The sequence below is a fragment of the Atractosteus spatula genome, chromosome 7 (genome assembly GCF_055471065.1).
Source record: "Atractosteus spatula isolate fAtrSpa1 chromosome 7, fAtrSpa1.hap1, whole genome shotgun sequence".
Classification (NCBI taxonomy): domain Eukaryota; kingdom Metazoa; phylum Chordata; class Actinopteri; order Semionotiformes; family Lepisosteidae; genus Atractosteus; species Atractosteus spatula.
The window spans coordinates 21,196,653-21,216,492 of NC_142712.1; the positions used below are offsets into that span (position 1 = coordinate 21,196,653).

Sequence of the window (19,840 nt, forward strand, 5' to 3'; positions counted from 1 at the left end):
TAATATACTTTTGAACATACCGTTAGTCCCTTCTGCCATCTCCACAACGTACTTTGTGACTGGTGATCCTCCATCATCTTTGGGAGCATCTGAAAATGTCAAAGTTTAGAAAATTAATTATAATAATAATTGCTTACACTTCTATAGCGTTTTTCTGGACACTCCACTCAAAGCGCTTTACAGGTAATGGGAACTCCCCTCCACCACCACCAATGTGCAGCCCCACCTGGATGATGACGGCAGCCATAGTGCGCCAGAACGCTCACCACACATCAGCTATCAGTGGGGAGGAAAGCAGAGTAATGAAGCCAATTCATAGATGGGGATTATTAGGATGCCATGATTGGTAAGGGCCAAGGACGCCGGGGTTACACCCCTACTCTTTTCGAGAAACGCCCTGGGATTTTTAATGACCACAGAGAGTAAGGACCTCATTTTTACATCTCATCCGAAGGACGGCGCCTGTTTACAGTATAGTGTCCCCGTCACTATACTGGGGCATTAGGACCCACACAGACTGAGGATGAGCGACCCCTGCTGGCCCCACTAACACCTCTTCCAGCAGCAACCTTAGTTTTTCCCAGGAGGTCTCCTATCCAGGTACTGACCAGGCTCACACCTGCTTAGCTTCAGTGGGTTGCCAGTTGTGAGTTGCAGGGTGATATGGCTGCTGGTTTGTATAATGGGCAGGTATAGTGTTTGGGTAACAGTCACTAGCTTCTCTTTCTTCCAGAGGTCTTGTGAATTATGAATGGTTCAAGGAGTAGGGAAGATAACAGCAGAAGCCTCACCCCAGGTCATCTTGAAGCTGTTGGCATGAACTTTGCCCTTGACGGCTGGCCTGCAGGGAGCTCCAGGCTTGTCTGGGCAGGTGTGGAACTCCACTGCTTGGCTGGCTCCACTCTTCCCTTCCGAGTTGTACGCTGTCACCTTCAGCGGGCAAAATATATAGAAAAAATATTTGTTGACTTTTTCTTTCAGTTGCTCCTAGTGGAATCTCTCGCTTGGTGGTCAAGTTGTGTTAGGAGCACTTGAAGACGGACAGAAGCTAATGCAAAAAAATGTAATGGAACGAGTGAGAACTATAAAACCCCCCAAAAAAGTAAAATACAAGACTACTCTAGATTTCCTCTAGTACCTTCACACCCACAACAATGTAAACTGCCTTCATGCACAAGGCCCATCTACCTGATGTGCTTGTCTGTACAGTTACAGTATGTGCTGGGGGATGTTTTGCAGCTTTTTTTCTATGACTTTTTACTACGTTTGAGCATGAAATTTACCTTTACTAGTTCAGTCATGAAGAAAATTCAGAGTAGTAGGTACAGTGAGTCTCACATAGCTGATAAGCTTGTGGGTTTGAGTCCCTTCTGTAGATAATGCTGTAGTACCTTGAGAGATACTTCATCCCAATTGCTTCTGTTCACCTGGCTGTATAAGTGGTGACCTGCAATGGACCAGCTTCTGCTCTTTTTAAAAGCTGCAGAAACCAGAATGAGCTCTCGACTAATGAGTCACTGTACTCTGGTATGGACTTTGTCTTACTCTGGTGAAATATATGAATATCAAATCAGGACATTTTAAAACTGCAAGGCTGCAAAAAGATCTAGAATTGAAATGTCAATAAAATATGGCTGCAGACAGTCCCAGGGATTCCAAACATCACCCTAAAAGGATTTATAGGACACCTTCTGGAAACTTCACGCACCGTTTAATGCAAACATGGTCCAGTTAAACCTCACTTGAATGGGTTTCACTCTCCTATCCCAGGTTATTACTTGAAGTGATACAGAAAACCCACTGTAAGAAAGGAACAAACTCAATCTCTAAGCCTTGGACAATGTTAGTGCAATCTCATGTTGCACGGTTGCATTTCCCTGCTGGGACTCTTGTGAATGGCAAGTGAATTCCAAAGTGCTTTGAAAATCATTAAGTTACACCAAGACAAACGCCTGTATGCAAATTTCATTACTTCTGGAGCTAAACTGGCAGCACGGAGGAAGCTGGGGTGTCCGGTGCTGAGTGAAACATCAAATACCTCAAAGCAATATCATTTGAGTAATGAGCTTTTCCGCCCGCTCTGAAGCCTAATTCAGTTTCAGTGATGGGGTTGCACATAATCTTGCTAAGCAGAGGAAATATAAAGCAGGCAGACTCCTGGGTTGTAATGAACTTTAATTGTCAATAAAGGATTACCCAGATGAATGGCTTGTCTGAAACCTGTTCACCAGCAGCCATGATTCTCACATTATTCTGTAATCCCTGCATTACACAGACTGACAGCAACGCATAATAGGAAGAACGTTAGCAGAGCATATCAGTCACTTCTGAACTGCTTTGACTAAAAAATACCCACAAGCAGTAGAAAGCTCTAGCACACTTAGAAAAATTACTGGGAATTGGCAATTGTGTGGAGCAGGGAAGGTCAATCCAGGTGCTAAAGGGCCTGGGTGTCTTTAGTTTTCTTTAACAAATCAGCTCTTAAACTCAATTAGCTCATTATTGGCTTGATGGCACCAATTTAACAGCTTCTTCCAGCTCCAGGTGCTGCAGCTTTGAAGAGACCTGCAGACACACCAGCCCCTCAGGACCAAGACTGAGCACCGCAGTTCTGTAAACTATCACTCTGAAATGTTGGAGAAAAGCAGGGTTCTGTTGAAACTTCCTAAATCACTGATTCTTACTCAGTGAGCCTCAAAAGTTCAGAGTGTCTCCATATACCATCATAAAACACACATGCTACCAAATGTTCTCACTCAGAGCTAATTTTTCTAAACCCAACAAAAACATCTTGACTACTTTACTTTTTCTATCAGCATGTATCACTAAGTTTATCATCATTACTTAACTTATTTTGCCATTTTTATTTTTTTATGTAATCCAGGAGGTCCCCTACTGAAAACCTGTGTGCTTTCTAATTATGCCAGCCCTTGAAAAAACCCAATGTTCTTTGCTGCTGTGAGATGACTCCCTTACTATTAGGGAGAGGTCTAATGATGTTAGCCATCGAGAAGTGTGAGTCACTCACAAGATGATGAATGGGAGCACAGAACCTGATCACTCTTCATCCTGGCATTTTTATATTGAGATGGACTGTAAATTAAATTTAGCTAAATGCCAGACATGATCAAATGCTTACACTGTGTGCACGAACGTCACGAAAAGAAAATCTATGGGAGTGTTCTTACCCGAACCCTGTACTTGGTACTACGGCGAAGGTTTTTTATTGTGCAAGAGAGTTCATCTCCATCGTATTTCGGCTTGAACCCATATCCCTAAAGAGCACAAAGAAATGGAATAAAGGAAAAGACTATTATTAAAAGTGTATAGACAAGACGAGACCATAATCCTGTTTTGTACTTCACATCCATCAGATCTGTTATAATTGCCCCAAAAAACACAAAAACAAAAACAGTGTTGAGAATGCTCACAGCAAATAGCTTTAATTCCAACTTTGCAGAGATTCACAATTGGTCTTGCAAGGTTTTACATATTCTAGACTCTAGACTCATCAAATGGGACAAAAGTAACAGTTATTATAGTCTTGGCTCACTTACGTCACTCCAATTCGAAGTCTAGGAATTTGCTAGTAGCCAAGACAGCCCTGGCCAGCTAATCCCAACTCTATTCCTGTCAGCACTCTGCTTATTGTCACCTCTGTTGATTGATGAAACCAAGGCTAAGAGCACAATCTAGATTTGAAGCAAGCGCCTTTCTTGGCTGTGCCACTAGGGGGACCCTTCATGGAGGAACAACAGCTTACTGTACAAACGAGAGGAGACCTGCTTATTTGTTAGTAGCTAATTGATCTGAAGATCTCATCCAGATGATCAGCTTCAACAATGTGGCTGGGTAGCTTGTTTCAGACTCCTGCAACACTTAGGGTAAAGACGTGCCTCCTGTTCTCAGTTTAAAATGCAAATTCAAGATGGTAAATGAAAACTAGCAGATTTACTATTAAACAACAGAACAAACAGGTCAGGCCCCTCCTTTTCTTATTTCACTGCTTTTACAAGGTAAAGTTCTGGAAAAAGTTTTAGACACCGTGTAACAGAAACACTGCAGGAGCCTGACTTCAAGTACAAAACTGCAGCCTGTTGGCCCTCTTCCACCTCTGCACTAGGATAGTCTGGTTGAATTAGCTGCTACTGCCACCTTGTGTTTAAAAGGAACATTATGATGTGTTTAATATTCTGTCACAAGACATTTTTTAATAATAATAATAATTGCTTACACTTATATAGCACTTTTTCTGTTCACTCCACTCAGAGCGCTTTACAGGTAATGGGGACTCCCCTCCACCACCACCAATGTGCAGCACAAACCTGGATGATGCGAAGGCAGCTATAGTGCGCCAGAAAGCTCACCACCCATCAGCTATCAGTGGGGAGGAGAGCAGAGTAATGAAGCCAACTCATAGAAGGGGATTATAAAGAGGCCATGATTGACAAGGGCCAATAGGAAATTTGGCCAGGACGCCAGGGTTACAGCCCTACATTTCTACGTCTCTAAGAATAAGAAACAGAGTTCTGAAATATACTGCACAGAAATACTTGATTTGTACATTTCTGCACATTTCTAGAATAATTTCATATATTTTCCAGGTTATCATCAATTCTAAAAATGAAAACTGCAACAGGTTCACTGGCTTGTTATTACTGTCAAGGAAATCCGAACTGGTGAAAAAACAGGACAAAGCCCTGATGTCACCGATGTGGGGAAAACACATCCAAACCCCTGGCTTATTTCAAAGCTCTTCTTGTACCGGCATGTGATTTAATCAGCTATGCTTAACACATACAGAGGTATAGTGCTATTGTGCTGAAAATCTTCCTGCTTTTAAAGGCAGAGTATCCATTCTTAATGTATGCACTATAATCGTCATATATGAGAAAAATCTGGTTAACAAAGCTGCAGAATGTGACTAAATGGAAACAGGAGCAAGAGGCAGGAGTGTAAACCACATGGAAGTACATTTAAAACTGAAAACAGGTGGTATTTCTTTACCTAAAGTGTTGCTGGAGTCTGGAACCATGTTATCTAGCCATGTTGTTGCAGTCTATACCCTAGTTTCTTCAAAGAAGCGGCTGGTTGAGATCCTTGGATCAATTAAGTACCAACTCCCAAACACACCAGAAGGGCTCCTCTTGTTTGTAACCTTTCTTACATTATTACATTTCATTTCTTGTTTTCATGTGACTTCTCATACAGTGCTAGCCTAGGGAAGAACAGTTTGAGAGCACACAACAAGTTACTTGGCCATGTTATTGAAGTGGATGTCCTGCCTCCTCTTAAGAAATGGATGGACGACACATTTCCATCAATTAGCCACTCCACTCAATGAGACCTGTACTTGCTTTTGTAACCTTGCTTCTGCTCCGAGAAGGGTGAGTAACTGATGGATTGAAAGGGTTAATCCTGTCTAGGGTGGGTGTAGCAGCAGCCGTTACCGAGCTCTCTTCCTCCATCTCCAGGATGTAGGAGATGTCATCCTCGGAGGGGCCTCCCAGGGGTCTCCACCACTGCAAGTACAGCCAGGTCACCCCAGCTTTGATGAGCTCTGGGCTTGCTGGTGTAGCTGGAACGCTGCCTGAGGTGTAAAAATCGATGGCTTCACTGAAGCCGCTGTGGAGGAGGAGAATGCATATTCAAGAATCATCCTATACTCAGGTGTGAACTGAGATCCAACAGAATGCAGTCGTAAATGTGCAGATTACAACTGTAACTTAACCTTTACTTTAAATTATTACTTCAATCAGACTAATTCCTTTTTAAATCCTCTCCATTCATTGAGATTTTAGCTCTTCCCACCTCTCCCCTAGACCTCCCTTCATTTGGATACTATTTCTCACCTGCTCTGTCCTGGGTTACCCTGCGCGTATATGCCATGCCTCTCTTTCCCTTCCACTTGAACATGACTCTACAGACGAAACTTTGCTCGACTAGTTTTCAGGGTGGAATTAAGCTTTACTTGTTCATTGGCAGCTTGATGCAGCTGACCCTCTACTTGACCCACTTCAATTTGCTGACTCCCCCAAACGTTTACAGCCTGATTATATCGGTAAGCTTCCATACAAGCACCAAACCGTGCTTTAAATACTTGATGACCAATTTAGCCCATGTTCGTAAACTACCAGCATCGGAAAACTGTGAATATATATAAAGATGGAAAGTGAAACTATCAAAAGAAGTATATGCAAGTCACACAATGGTTATGACATTCAGACTTTAGCTTTACCCAATCTCATTTTTAATCCATTTGGCTTTACATTGTTTTTTAATCCTTATTTTTCTGAAGAGGTTTGAGCTGCCCTTAAGGTGCGATATAATGAATGTATTGTTGGGTGTACAAGCACTTCAGCTGGGTGGGGGCCTTGTTACCTTATGCCCATGTCGTTTTTGGCTGCCAGACGGAAGGAATATTTTGAAGCTGGTGATAGCTTGGTCACTCGATGCTGCTTCTGAGGCCCATAGTAGCACTGCTCAAAGTCCCCTGTCCCTTTTCCCTGAACACACAAAGGCGTAGGTGAGAACATGAACATCAGTTCTACACAGTGTATATGTCGGTTTACAATTCACATGTGATCCTGACTCTGAGCTTTATGTATCGCTGTCCGGATCTTTATGATACACTGGCCTTTCTGGAGACTTTTACCTCAATGGAACCCTTTAGTAGAATGCTTTAATATAATTTATATGTCATCTCGGATTCTTAAAGGGGAACTGCAGTCCCAATTTCTCAGACCGGTTATTAAATCTCGGTATCAAAATAAATTATTTGACGGTATTGCAAGATTCAGCATGATGAAAGATTGAGCAGGGAGTGAAGCAGATATTTCACCCCAGAAATGGTCTAACACAAGCTGCATGCTGAGATAACAAGCAAGTAGTATTAGTCGATACGTTGAATTCAACTCAGTTTCACTCATGCAAATGAGCTGTTCAGACGACAGCAAGGGCTACGGAGCAGCAAGTCCTCCAAAAATATAAGTCCTGCTAGAATTTATCTTCTAGGTGTGATTCCATAAAATCATCACCAGTGTAAGTGATGTATTCATTCTCAGGAATGACCAAAATTATCTATTTAAGTTGGTTGGCAGGTTGCTCTTATTTGCAAAAATTAGAAAAAGTACCTAAAAATCATGTTGCCTTTTATGTGTTGGTTTCATGAAAATATTTCAAATTAATATAGTACAAAATTTGCGTGGGCTAAAGCATGTAACAGGCCTGCTTCCGCATCTCCGGAATTTTTGTTGCCCCGTTCTGAATTGCGGACAATGACAGCAATATGCAATATAGAAAAATATTTTCTCTTTTCTGAAGTCAACTGGATGTTGTGCATGTTACCACGTACTTGGTAGTTTCATTGTGAAAATGCACTCATCATTGCCGATTCCAAAATGAAAAATAGCCCTGCAGTTCCCCTTTAACTTACCAAATATGACAACTGAAAATTGTCAAAACACAACAGGGCAATTTAAATCAATGTTGTCTCAATCATGTGGTAAACAGAGAATTAAAAATTACACTTTTGTGCACTGCACTGGTAGGAATACATTTCAATTATCTTGGTCTCCCTAAACTGTCTCTGTATACATCAGCAAAAAGTATGATCGATGGACTTGAACTTATTACCTCATCCCATTCCAGAACGTAGTTTTGGATTTTGGAACCATTGTCACATGGAGCCTTCAAGAAAAAAGGAAATCGGTTAGCATTTCCTAACACAACTGAGCTAAACCTGAAACTACTTATTCACCTATTGACAGACAGCTTAGAAAGATGACAACTGCAGAAGACAATATATTCAGATTTAATATTTTCATTCCTAGAGGACCTTTGATAAAGTTTAACCTAGTAAATTAACTGTCATAAGGAAAGCCTTATGGTAAAACCAAAAGAATGATGTGGAGGAAGTTGTGGAGAAGTACAGGGATCCGTTTAAGACGACAGGTTGCAGATTTAACAGTTACTGTCTCAATGATTTACAACCAAATACTGACATTTAAACAGACATTGCAAATGTAAAAGGATGTGCCCTGATACAGATGGTCATTTGAAACTGAACACAAGGTATGTTTTTGTCCTTAGGTAATCAAATGTATGCCTGGCATTACCCAAAAATAAAACATGAATTATACTTACTACTTTAATTATCACAAATATAAATTACTGGACTGTAAAGCAAAATTAATACTTTTGACTTCTCAGAGTGCACTGTAGAAGCAGCTGCTATGACACTTTGGAAATCTTACGAAGTTCAATACAAGTACTTCATGTTCTTCTGTGTCCAAGTGATGATCCTGAAGAAAATCTGTAGTTGTCTGGTTCTTTTACTGTCACTTTGGCACTTAAAAGTGTTGGGGAAAAAGCATTCTGTTGCCTGGCAGCTTTGAGTACTGTCTACCATGAGGCCTGACATGATTATAGAACACCCCTGTGATAACGCACAGAAGCGTACTTTTTTGTTTAAATTGGATGAAAGTGTTAAGAACCTTGGAAGCTATAAGAGAGTCAGAAGGTCCCAGCTGAATTATAACTTTAAGTCAGTCAAAAAATGCCTGGTGGTAACCAATTAAAACAACCAGCAAGAAACTAAGAGGATATTTAAAATTATGAAGACGTTATTTCCTTTGAAAGGATTTAGTTTTTTTTATCTGATAGAGATGGATAACATTTTCTTATTCTGATTATATTCATAGTCAACAGCTGATAGGAAATGTGCAACCTTAGGAGTAAAAAGACACCTTTGCAAAATAAACAGCTTTCACCTGCTGTTGTGAAGTGGTGTTACACAGACTTGGGTTTGTTACTCTTTGCAGAAATTCATTAGGCATTTAAGACCACCCATCCATTTTCTAATGAATTCATCCAATACAGGGTTACGGGGGAGCCGGAGCCCATCCCAGCAAGAAATGGACGCAAGGCAGGGTACATCTTGGATGACACAGACACACACACACTCACACCAGGGTCAAATTTCCCAGATGCCATTTTACCTCCCAGTATGTCTTTGGACTTTGGATGAAAATCGGAGCACACAAAGTCCACACAGATAGCAGCCCAGGTCTGGAATTGAGCCCAGGGCCCCGCCTCTGCATGGCAGCAATGCTCACCACTGCACCACCTTTCTGGCCTATTCCAGATCATTTACAATATTATAAATGATTATACTGCTTCTCATTTTATCTTGAAGTCAGCTGTACTCCCCCCAGCAATTATGCAACAGATGACATGCATCAGAACTGGTTTTATTTCACTTGGTAATTCTCCAAGGGTCCTGCTGCCAATCTCGGAGCTTCCAGGGTTTCAGGATCTGCCTGTACCGAATTATAATATTACTATAATTAGAGTAGAACTATATTACGGGCTTTTCAGCTGAAGGAGTTCATGACATCCCCCAAATCTTAACTGTTAAATAAGTCAATTAGGCTTCAGGACTGTCTTCATTCTAAGACCTCCTGTCATTACAAACTCCCTGGACATTTGGAGGGCAGTCAACTACTTTCTTGTCAGCCCCTGAGATTTCATAATCCCTCACTAATGCTGGAATAAACTTTTCCTGTCACATTCCTAGTTGTCTTTTTATACTCTAAAGATGGGGTGAAGTTCCCCCACTCTGGTCCTTGGTACCCACATATAGTACCTGCTGGTTTTTGTTCCAATTCACATAATTGAACCCTCAAGACAACTAGCAATAGGTTTAATTTGAACTCTCGTAATTGTTTTCAGTTCCTAAATACATGTTTGTTAAGTAAGTGTTCTAACCAGGCAACCTGCTGGCCCAACGAAGGACTGAGCTGCAATGGAAAGCAGCAGGTGTGGGGGTCCTGAGGACCAGGATTGGGAACCCCTGCTCTAGGTAGCACCTTTGAGGTTCACAGTCTGCGCAAGTGTCAATATCTGAAGAAGAGCCCTCTGAGCCTACAGTGGTGTACTGGGACACCACAATATCCTGTCAGCTTGTGGTAACCGTACAAATATTACACTGTGCTATGGGCGAAATGTTAAACTGAGATTGTTTAACTTTGTCATTAAAGACCCTGTAGCACTGTTGGGAAGAGTAGGGGTGTTAAGCTCATGTCCTCTCTGGGTGTACAACAGGCTCCCTAAATCAACTCTCCTGCTGAAGCAAGTTCTCTCTTCTACCACAGATCTGCACACAGAACCACAGAACTAGCAAGGAACTTCATGGCTGCTGTGTGACACACCTGATAGAAGCTGTGCTTCAGTGATTCTAATAAGGCATGACGTCTATTATAATAATAATAAATAATAATCATGTCTTGACACACACTGAATAATGGTTGAGTAGCTCATTGTTGAAGCTGATATTCTTTCTTCTTAAAAGAAATGGAAAGACATTCAAAAAGGTTACTTTATGCTAAAACACTTTAAAAACCTTTATGCTAGGACAGAATTTGTGGCAGTTTTCCTTATTTTTTTATTCTTATGTTTGAATCCCCCTTTAATTAACCCTCTGTTCCTTTCCTTTTTTATTATTTGACCTCCTAGTTTTGGTGGGAAAACACATGATCAAAGCACAAAGATCTTGTCTGGTTTTATGTTGCTGGTGTTACAGTAATCTTAAAACCCATTAAAAATGTTTTTACATCCAGTACAGTATGCTACATGATGTATCACATAGATACTGTAACAAGGAGTTTCCTTAAAATAAAATAGTCCTTTACATGGGATGTATTATGCTTTTCTAATCTCCACGTTCTCATTTACTGAAGCTTAGCTGAGGTCTTTTTTTCCCCGCACACTAAGGATCATGACTCGTCTTCTACAGGTGTATTTCCCATGAAGGTCTGCGTCTGAGAACAGACATGACCCCATTCTCAGTCACAATATATCCCAGAGGAAACCAAATGAAGCACCACCTAGGCCCACGGATCCTATTTCAAGCAAAAGTGAAGTGATAAAAGGTTCTGGCTACAATGAGAGGAAACTGTAAAAAAAAGGCTCACAAATGTGCTGAACCTGTGGTTTATCAAGCATAATAGAGAACACATTTCACATATTAACACTTGAGATGAAGTGTCTAATTCAGGAAAATTATAATGAATACTCTTTGCTACAGTGCACTCGAGTGTTACTATTTTGCATCAGTTTCATATTCTATTATTTTAGTATTTATATCCATTTATTTTCTGTGCAATAAAATAATTTGCATGTTTTTTCAAAAGGCTAAAAAGCTGGACAGGGATATTTGGAGAGGGCAAATGTCAAAGGCATTTTCCATAAATGGACAGGGTGTGTATCATACAACACGTTTGTATAGTTTATTTTACCTTTTCAGCAAAACTTCCAGTAATACTGGAATGCTGGTGTTTCAGTAACACGAGTAATGAAGAAGTCCTGTGTCCTTCAAATCTATTTTCACCAATTTTAATATATCCCTCACTGGCTAGTGGGATAATTTCCCATTCTTCCAAAGATCTGGAAGCTACAAGAATGTACATGATATGAACCCCCGTCACCTTTATATCTTTCAAAGGAGGGTTTTTTCTTCTTTTCTTCTAATGGCACTTTAACATGCAAGAAACTCCGAAACTAAACGCTGCTCCTGAGCTGCGGTCACCTAACAGGTCCTGCTGCAGTTTTGTGGGATGGACCGACTGTTACCTTCCACTGCAGAACAAGAGTATTCTTGGTCCCGCTGGTCTTCCGCGGAGGGCTGGGAGTGTCCGGCTCACAGCTCAAAGTGGTAAAACTCACAGCTTCAGACGGACTCCCTTGTAAACAGTTGCAAAACACCTGGACTCTAAGGGCAAACGAAGACAATGGACATCGTACCTTAAAGTGCTTTGTAGTATCTCTTCAAAAAGGATGCCATTTCGAGCATGATTCCTCCAAAACTGTCCTTAACTTACCATAAAACAAACTCTAATGTCTTTACATAGTTTGTTCTGTCCTTGACAAAGCAGTACAACATGGTGAGATTGTATTACTGTATACTGTGTTAAAAGCAACAGCTCTTTTTCTCTACACTGTCTGACCAGAAGAACTGGGACAAGCCCCCATCTGCCAGTGATGAATTATATTACAAATTGTGTGCTATGCAGAGGGCCTGCATAGAATTCCAAGGGAATATGGAACCTGTGCAATAAAGTGGGGTTTGACCCAGACCACTGTATCCCCAAGGCTGGTATATCTTGACAAGAATTTACAGTGCAGCTTAGTGAACTTTTGAAATGGGTTTATTTGAAGGCTGGGTCCCTTTCAGAGAGCACTGCAAAACTGTCATATAAATACAATCATTTTCAAAAGCCTTTTATAACCTATTTACATAAAAGAAATGGAAAGACTTCTTTTAACATTCAGTGGCTGTTCATACTTGTGTTACCATAAATGTCAAGACAAAGACAGAACATGTTTGACAACAGAATGTAACAGGGTGTACAAGGCATAGGATTATTTTAGGCACCAACCACAAAATGCATGTTCTACTATCCAGAATATATTAGGAGAATATCACAAGTTTATTCCATTAGCTAATCCTGTCACAGCTGAAGTCAAACAGGTATCCTGCCTGAATTCTTCACATAAAGGAATTAAACTCTACCTTGCACAGAGTACATTTCATAAAATCAACTGCAGTAAATGTTTGTTAAAAACCATGGGATATAACAGAGCTGAATCCAGAAAAGAGAGGACAACCGCAAATTTGGCCCAAAACCCAGAACGCATGAGATTGATGACTGTGCGGGTCTGTCTGTAGGCGTATCCAGTATTTTAGTCTATCCAGTCTGTGTCTTTTGACACAGCAGCTGTCCACAATCCACCGATCAGGCATGCGGCACAGGCATGGACAGAGTGATTCCAAGACTGCCAAGTGAGAACTAGACAGTAGAGACACAGCCTGTGAAATGATGAGCCCCACTGAACACTGCTTGATTCTGATGGCAAAATCTGGCTACAGCAACAGTCCCACAGACTGCTTCCATCCACTGAGTGCTGTGCAGATTGTTCAGTGTAAAGGAGGCAGTGTGATGGTATCTTCATCATGATCATCGCAATGCTCAACAATTTCTAAGAAGATACCTTGATTTTTTCATAGAGGACCAAGACCACTGCAGAGCATTGTAATGTCAAAGCAACAGCAGCAATTTTCTGGTGTACATCTATTTACAGCTGTACAAGGTCGGGAAACCAGTCACTGAATCTAGGAGGGCACTAACATTTTTGCACAGGATATTGGATGCTGGAAGACATTGTTTATGAGATAAAATAAATAAGCACCAAACTTTGGTGTTACATTTGCACTAAGGCTCTTGAGCCACATGAGCTCTTATAACATTCAGGGATGTGAAAAATGTCAAAAATTAAAGGGAACAAATACTTTTTCAGGCCTGTGACTGACAAGTGGGTACAGGGAGCAGAGCTGGTATACATGGGAAGCAGGCTGGAAGAGACCTGTCTCACGGTAAACCAGAAATCAGAAAACAAAATCTTGAATTCTGCAAGTTTTACACATCTGTCAATTTATCTCAATGTTCTGAAGACCTAAGATGACAGGTTTAGTATACTAAACCTTTAATTAAGGAATCCGGTTGTGGGAGAATCACAAAACTAGAAAGGCTATTTCTTTCAGAATGTCAAAAAAATCAGGGCTGAAATGAATAAATGAAGTAAGCAGTACCAACCTTGCATGGTAATCTGTTGCTGGTCTAAGGTCTTCTAAGGTTGCACTTAGCTCTTCACCACTTAAATGAAGCAGAAATAAATGAAAAGTGTGGCGGTTATAAGCTGAGCAGGTGATGTCAATGTAGGGCTCCAACTATTGATTCCTTGAGTGTAATAAAAAAAGCTAATGAAGTACAGGTAATTGCCAAAATAAAGAAAATACCTAAATAAAGTGACTTAATATGGTGTTGGGCCACCAAGGGCTATCAGAATTGCCAAAATAAAGAAAATACCTAAATAAAGTGACTTAATATGGTGTTGGGCCACCAAGGGCTATCAGAACGCACCTTGGTGTAGATTCTGCAAGTGTCTGGAACTGGAGGGATGGAACACCATTCATTTATGAGAAATCCGGTCATTTGGTGTTTTGTTGATGGTGGGGAAAGTGCTGCACAGGAATCTCCCATAACTGTTCAATTGGGTTAAGATCTGGTGACTGGGAAGGCCATGGCGTATGGCTTGCATTGTTTTCATGCTCATCAAACCACACAGTGCCCACTCCTACCCTGTGGATGGTGGCATGGTCATCCTGGAAGATTCCACTTCCATCAGGATAGAATTGATTCACCACAAGATAAACATGAACACTCAGACTGGTTATGTATTGCTTGCAATTCACCTTGCTCTCTAAGGGGTTGAGTGGATCTAAATCATGCCAAGAAAAAGCACTCTACACCATTACAGAGCTGCCAGAACCCTTCACCATGGGGAAACAAGCACTCACAAGCCTGTAGGCTTCCTTTGGCGTGAGTACTGGCGTAAGTACTGGACCACTTTCCTTTGTTCTTTGCACCACTTGCATTTTTGTCTACTGTATTTTTAGGTTTAATAAGGGATTTATGTACTGCATCCTGACCATAGTATCCCCTTCTGTGAAGTTCTTGACAGGCTGTAGGAAATGAAGCTGCCTGCTTACGTCTTAAATTGACATTTGAAGTTAACTCATTCAGAGTTGCTGCTCTGTTTGCCTTGTATCTCAAACCAATGCACAAGGGGTAGACTTCCATGCCAACATCACCCTAGCCATTGTTCTTCGTGAAACATCAGCAAGTTGAGCAGTCTTCACCACTGAAGTTCCTGCCAAATGTGCCTCAACAATCACCCCTCTCTCAAAGTCACCAAGATCTCTTCTTCTGGCCATGGCAACCAAAATAATGGGCAACTGGGCCTGCCCAGCATTTTCATACATGACCCAAAGCCTGATGGGATGTTAATTAAGTCAGGAACAATACCTGTATGGAAGCACCTGCTTTCAATATACTGTGTATCCTTCATTTACATAAGTGTTTCCTTTATTTTGGAAGTATATAATACCAAATGCTGAAACTCAAATCATTTTTCCATTAGGCATCTGGTTGTAAGTTTTGCTTTTGAAAGGAAGTCATTGACATATCATAACAACAACAATTTTCTAAGAGGCCTGTTCCTGGCTTCACATTCCTGCACAATTTTCACTCACCTGTATGCGGTCTTGAATTTGCCATCTTTCCCACTGTAAGAAACAGTAACTTCATAAGAGAAAACCTCAGGAATACTGGCCATGTCGCTGTCCCCATTCACCTCTGGAGAAGGTGGAGACCAAGTGAGGACTGCAGTTCGAGCCTCAATGTCTGACACCTGCAAAGCAGAGGAGGCCAAATTCAGAGAGCCCATTACACAGAACTTGAGTGTAAAAAGGTCTGACTTAAATTCAGAGCCACCAAGCCACACTTCTAATTTTGCAATCATACTCCCACCCTTGCAATACCAAGAACCAAGACGGAGGCAACGTGCGCACGTCCTTACATGTGTGCTCATTCACCAATGCACACCAGTTCCACACTGCTACTGCTGCCATGCACATGCAGAGGAAAGTGCTGGATGGAGGGCTGAGATCTCACCGATTTGGAATACAAGCTCACAGGTACCTGGTAAACCGAGTATGGATCAAGCAACCCTATCATGTTGCTGCTGAAGCCAATATCCTGATGTTTCTCAAATAAATCCTCAGATCCATTTGCAACTAACTACCAAAGGGGCTAGGCGGGCTATATGGCCACCTCTCCTTTTTTACATGTTCTGTGTTTTTTTACTCAGCCAGTCATTCAGTATCACTTAAGGAATCCCTGCTGAAGAAGAAAAACAGCAGAGGGCCCCGATCTGCAACAAAACCTTTACTTAAGGAAATTCAGATTGGTTTCTCAAGTTATCTAGTCAAATAAATGTGTACAGATTTTTACATCAAAATGAACAATAGCCATCTTACACTTTTTAAATTGGACTCTAACTCTAAAATGACAATTTCCTGCTTTAGGGTGGGCCTGAACTTTCCTCATAATCTCTCCCACATTAAAATATATAGTTCTTGACAGATAAATTGTTTTTCCTTTTTCTCCTGTGTGCTTACATGGGAAAAATCAGACCCAGAATATGAAGAGTAACCAACACTGAGCATAATTCATCTGTCTTTCAACCAGCAAAGATGCTTGCAGACTCAAGTGTGGATCATGTTCATATCGCACTGAGAATGGCTTTTACATAATTCCCAACAGCACACAATTAGCTGAGCTCCACCAGGGCCTGTGGGTGAGGGCGCAGGCTTGAGTCAGCTAGGATGCCATGGTTTGCTGCGCAACACAGACTCCTGGCACTGCCAGATGCCTGCCATGGTCATCAACAAGAGGCGTTTTGCTGGTCCCCTCAGTTCCATCCTTCCTGCAAGGCACCATGGAGCCTACAGGGTATCAACTGGTGGTGACAAGCAAGCATGTTGGAGAGGTGAGCATGCAGGGCCTCGCCCTCCCCGTGTTGCACAGTCTGTAACAAACAGCAGAGTTCTTTCACAGCTGGCAGACCCAAAGGCAAAGGGTGCAGAACAGATACACAACCAGTGAATCCCAGCTTACAAGAAACATATCTGGTATCTGGACCTTGCTCTAAATGCAGAATGTAAAGAAGGCGTTCCTGCAACAACTACGATACAAAGAGAGCAAAGGGAGCATTTTGGGGAAAACAGGACAATTACAATGTCTGTCTGGGCTTGCCTATTCACATTTAGCAAGAGATGCACGGTGGCACAATGGTTAGCAACTCTGCCTCGTAGTGCCAGGGCCCTGGGTTCAATTCTGAACCTGGGGTGTTATCTGCGTGCAGTTTATATGTTAATCCTGTGTTCATTAAGGATTCCTGCTTCCTCCTGCAATCTGAAGACATACTGTGTCACTCTAACACCAAGGCCAATTTTCTCAGAAGCCAATTGTCCTACTAGTATTAGCGTCTGGGAAAACTGGCCCTGGTGTTAGTGTGCAAACTAGCTCTACAATGGACTGGTGTCCTGTCCACAGTGTACCCTGCCTTGCACCTGTTGCTTGCCAGGATATTTTCCAGCTCCCTGTATTGGATACAGTGGTTAGAAAACAGACAGATGATACTTGTTTTCCTATACTCAGGGGACTTGCAAAATCATATACAAAAATGAAAAAGTACTATGGATTTCTATTGGTGTGAATAGGTTTCTAATAGGTCAGTAAATGTACGTGCACTTGGCATCTCTTTTAAGGTAAAATTAGCTCTGACCTTGTGGAGATGGTAAAAAGAAAGAAGCCTGGCTCTTCTCCATTTGGCCTCAGGGGCAAAGGTTTTCTCAAATGCTTTGTTTCGAATTTTTTTTTAGCTCTCTCAAACACAGGTTTAATGTGGAAAACGTTTACCCTGAGCTAGATAACCTTCATGTGCGTTGGCATTACAAATGATATCCTTGTGCAAATGTGCCTTTAACTACGTCAAGGCCTCCAGGCAGTCTATTTCTGAATTTCCAATTTGAGCACTGATAAATTTGGAAAAAAAAGGGAAACGATGCAGCAGATGACACAACTGAGATTTATTTTTAACTTTTTTAGATTGTCTTTTATCATTTGAATTTACCTGCAATAGTTCCTAAGTTCCAATATGATGAACTGTGCTTCTGGGTTCACTGCAACTAATCTAACTTTAAAATTAAAAAAAATAAACTTATATGTTACCTCCTCTTTGTTTAACCCTGCATGGTGTAAGGTGTCAGCACTAAAGGACAATAAAGTTATCGCTATAGGTTCACACAAGTGTAAATTTACATTCCAATAATAAGGTGCACTTTGCAATTAAAAGCAATACGAAACTGCAATTTTGTGAACTATGAAAACACTACAGACAAAAATGCAACAGTGGCCTCCCAAACAGTTGACTAAATGAATCAAGATAGCACCTGGGAACAAACTCCGTTCACAAAACAGTAGCAGCAGAAATGAACCCTGGTTTTCATTCAGAAATCCTGGCCTCTTTGTTGGTTTGTCTGACAATCATGCAGACTGAAACCTTGTTCCTAACCAGGTGAAGCAAACTCAATCCAAATTAAACTGATCCAGTGTGAAAGGTTTTGTACCGCTTGAAGATATTATAAAATTTCTTTAGTCTGTGTCCACACACCCTAGAGATTTCAGCCACGTGACAACTGCACAACTCTATGTTGTGATGTGCAATATTTGGTGTCATTGGTATTCAGGTTAATTAAATGTTAGAACCAAAATATAATTTGTGTTATCATTATGCATTTAATAGAAAAAACAGCTAGTTTAGACCTCAATCTTGATTAAAATAATTAAAAAGCAGACCTAAGCCACCCTAACACCACTTCTTTACTGCCATCTGCAGTATCTGTACTCCTTGGTTAAATTTCTAGCAGTTGGATTATTTGAAGGCTTTTGATCTCCCCAACTTGCACGCTAGTTCAAAAAGCAATTTAATCAAAAGCCGCTTCAAAAAATCCTATTCACTGAATTGGGGAAAATAATTCAGTGTTCTACTGTGCTCTCATTCCTTTTACAATAACATCTGACCCTGATTTCTATGCAATAGTGATTTGTTCCATCACATTTTTGGCAAATCTACAAAGGATTTTTTAAAGCTGTAGATCTAAATGGACGAAAATAAGTTGTGTACATAGGTGCACACACATTCCTGCTTGCAATGAATTAGTTTTGAGCAATACAACCACATTACTTTGACGCTACATCACAATCTGCAGACATCCCCCCCCTCCTCCCAATTTGGAGAACTGAAATCACAAGATGGACCAGAGGAAGAGCTGACGAGTTCATACTGGCACCCCAAGTAGATGAACATGAATGGTCTTATTTTGCTGCACAGTTTTGTCCAGAGCCTCACGAAGTACCTAGAAGACCGGAGCCCCGTGCTGAGAGTCTGCAGGTTTACTCACCACTGGCTTGGCTATATTGGAGAGCAGGGCTTGGAGGGCCTTCGATTCTTCATCGAGCTCTATAAAAATAAACACCAGGTTAGAGACAGATCATTTTTCACATTTGTTATACTAGTGCTTCAGCTACATTCCTTTGGACCTGCCCAAAAACTAAAGCATGGCTACAGTAAGTCATTTAGGTTTAAACATGTTTTTTTTTCCCCCTTCTGAAACACTAAACAAGGCCATCTGTGGTCCATACTTTTGTTATGCTTTTTTCCTCCATGGGAACTCTGAAAAGTTTGAAAAAGAGAAGAGGAGGCCATAAAGCCCAACCACCTTAAAAGGACAGTTTCAATGCTGGAAAACTAGCAAAGTAAACTGAGACTGATCTGAGTGCAGGTGTAAATGGAAACAAGTGAGCTTGCAAAAAAAATATTCCCTGATCCAATTATAAAGAACAAAACTGACACTATGATTAGACTGCAATTATATTCTGAGCATAAAATGTTTTATGATTTTATTTACGGACCCCTGCTTCTAGAAAAAATATACAGCTTTAGTCATACTGATTAAATGTTTCTGGTGTCATTTTCATTAACTGATTGTTTATGACTGACCATGATACACTTCCGATTGTGGGATACGCACTTAAATCACCTATAGATACAGATAGACTGGGCAAACATGATGAGGTTATTGAACCTGTTGAATGTCAAGCCCGGTGCAAATCAAGTCAAGAAAACCACAGAAATGACCCAATACAGTATGAACAATGTGCCACTGATGTGTTGGAACAACACCACAGATGGACTCCCCAGGAGCAAGTCCACAAGGTTTTGGGTCAACCACTGTAATGCATGTCAGTGAGTGTGGCTCACAGATGCACAAATCAATATGCCAATTATTGTGCATATCAGCCCAGACAATGGGGAG

General features: G+C 41.1%; 1 protein-coding gene across 2 annotated transcripts in view; it reads right to left on the reverse strand.

The window, feature by feature from the left end:
- fndc3a (fibronectin type III domain containing 3A) overlaps window positions 1-19,840 on the reverse strand; it is a 115,164-nt gene that overhangs the window by 27,259 nt on the left and 68,065 nt on the right. For both annotated transcript variants that reach the window (XM_088920894.1, XM_088920895.1), the window contains exons 7-16: window positions 18,926-18,984; window positions 15,152-15,309; window positions 13,653-13,712; window positions 11,632-11,770; window positions 7,636-7,689; window positions 6,382-6,506; window positions 5,451-5,625; window positions 3,189-3,275; window positions 792-930; window positions 21-89 (exon numbers count right to left, since the gene is read on the reverse strand). In XM_088920894.1, the coding sequence (XP_088777020.1) occupies window positions 21-89; window positions 792-930; window positions 3,189-3,275; window positions 5,451-5,625; window positions 6,382-6,506; window positions 7,636-7,689; window positions 11,632-11,770; window positions 13,653-13,712; window positions 15,152-15,309; window positions 18,926-18,984 (1,065 nt within the window). The remainder of the gene's footprint in view (window positions 1-20; window positions 90-791; window positions 931-3,188; window positions 3,276-5,450; window positions 5,626-6,381; window positions 6,507-7,635; window positions 7,690-11,631; window positions 11,771-13,652; window positions 13,713-15,151; window positions 15,310-18,925; window positions 18,985-19,840) is intronic.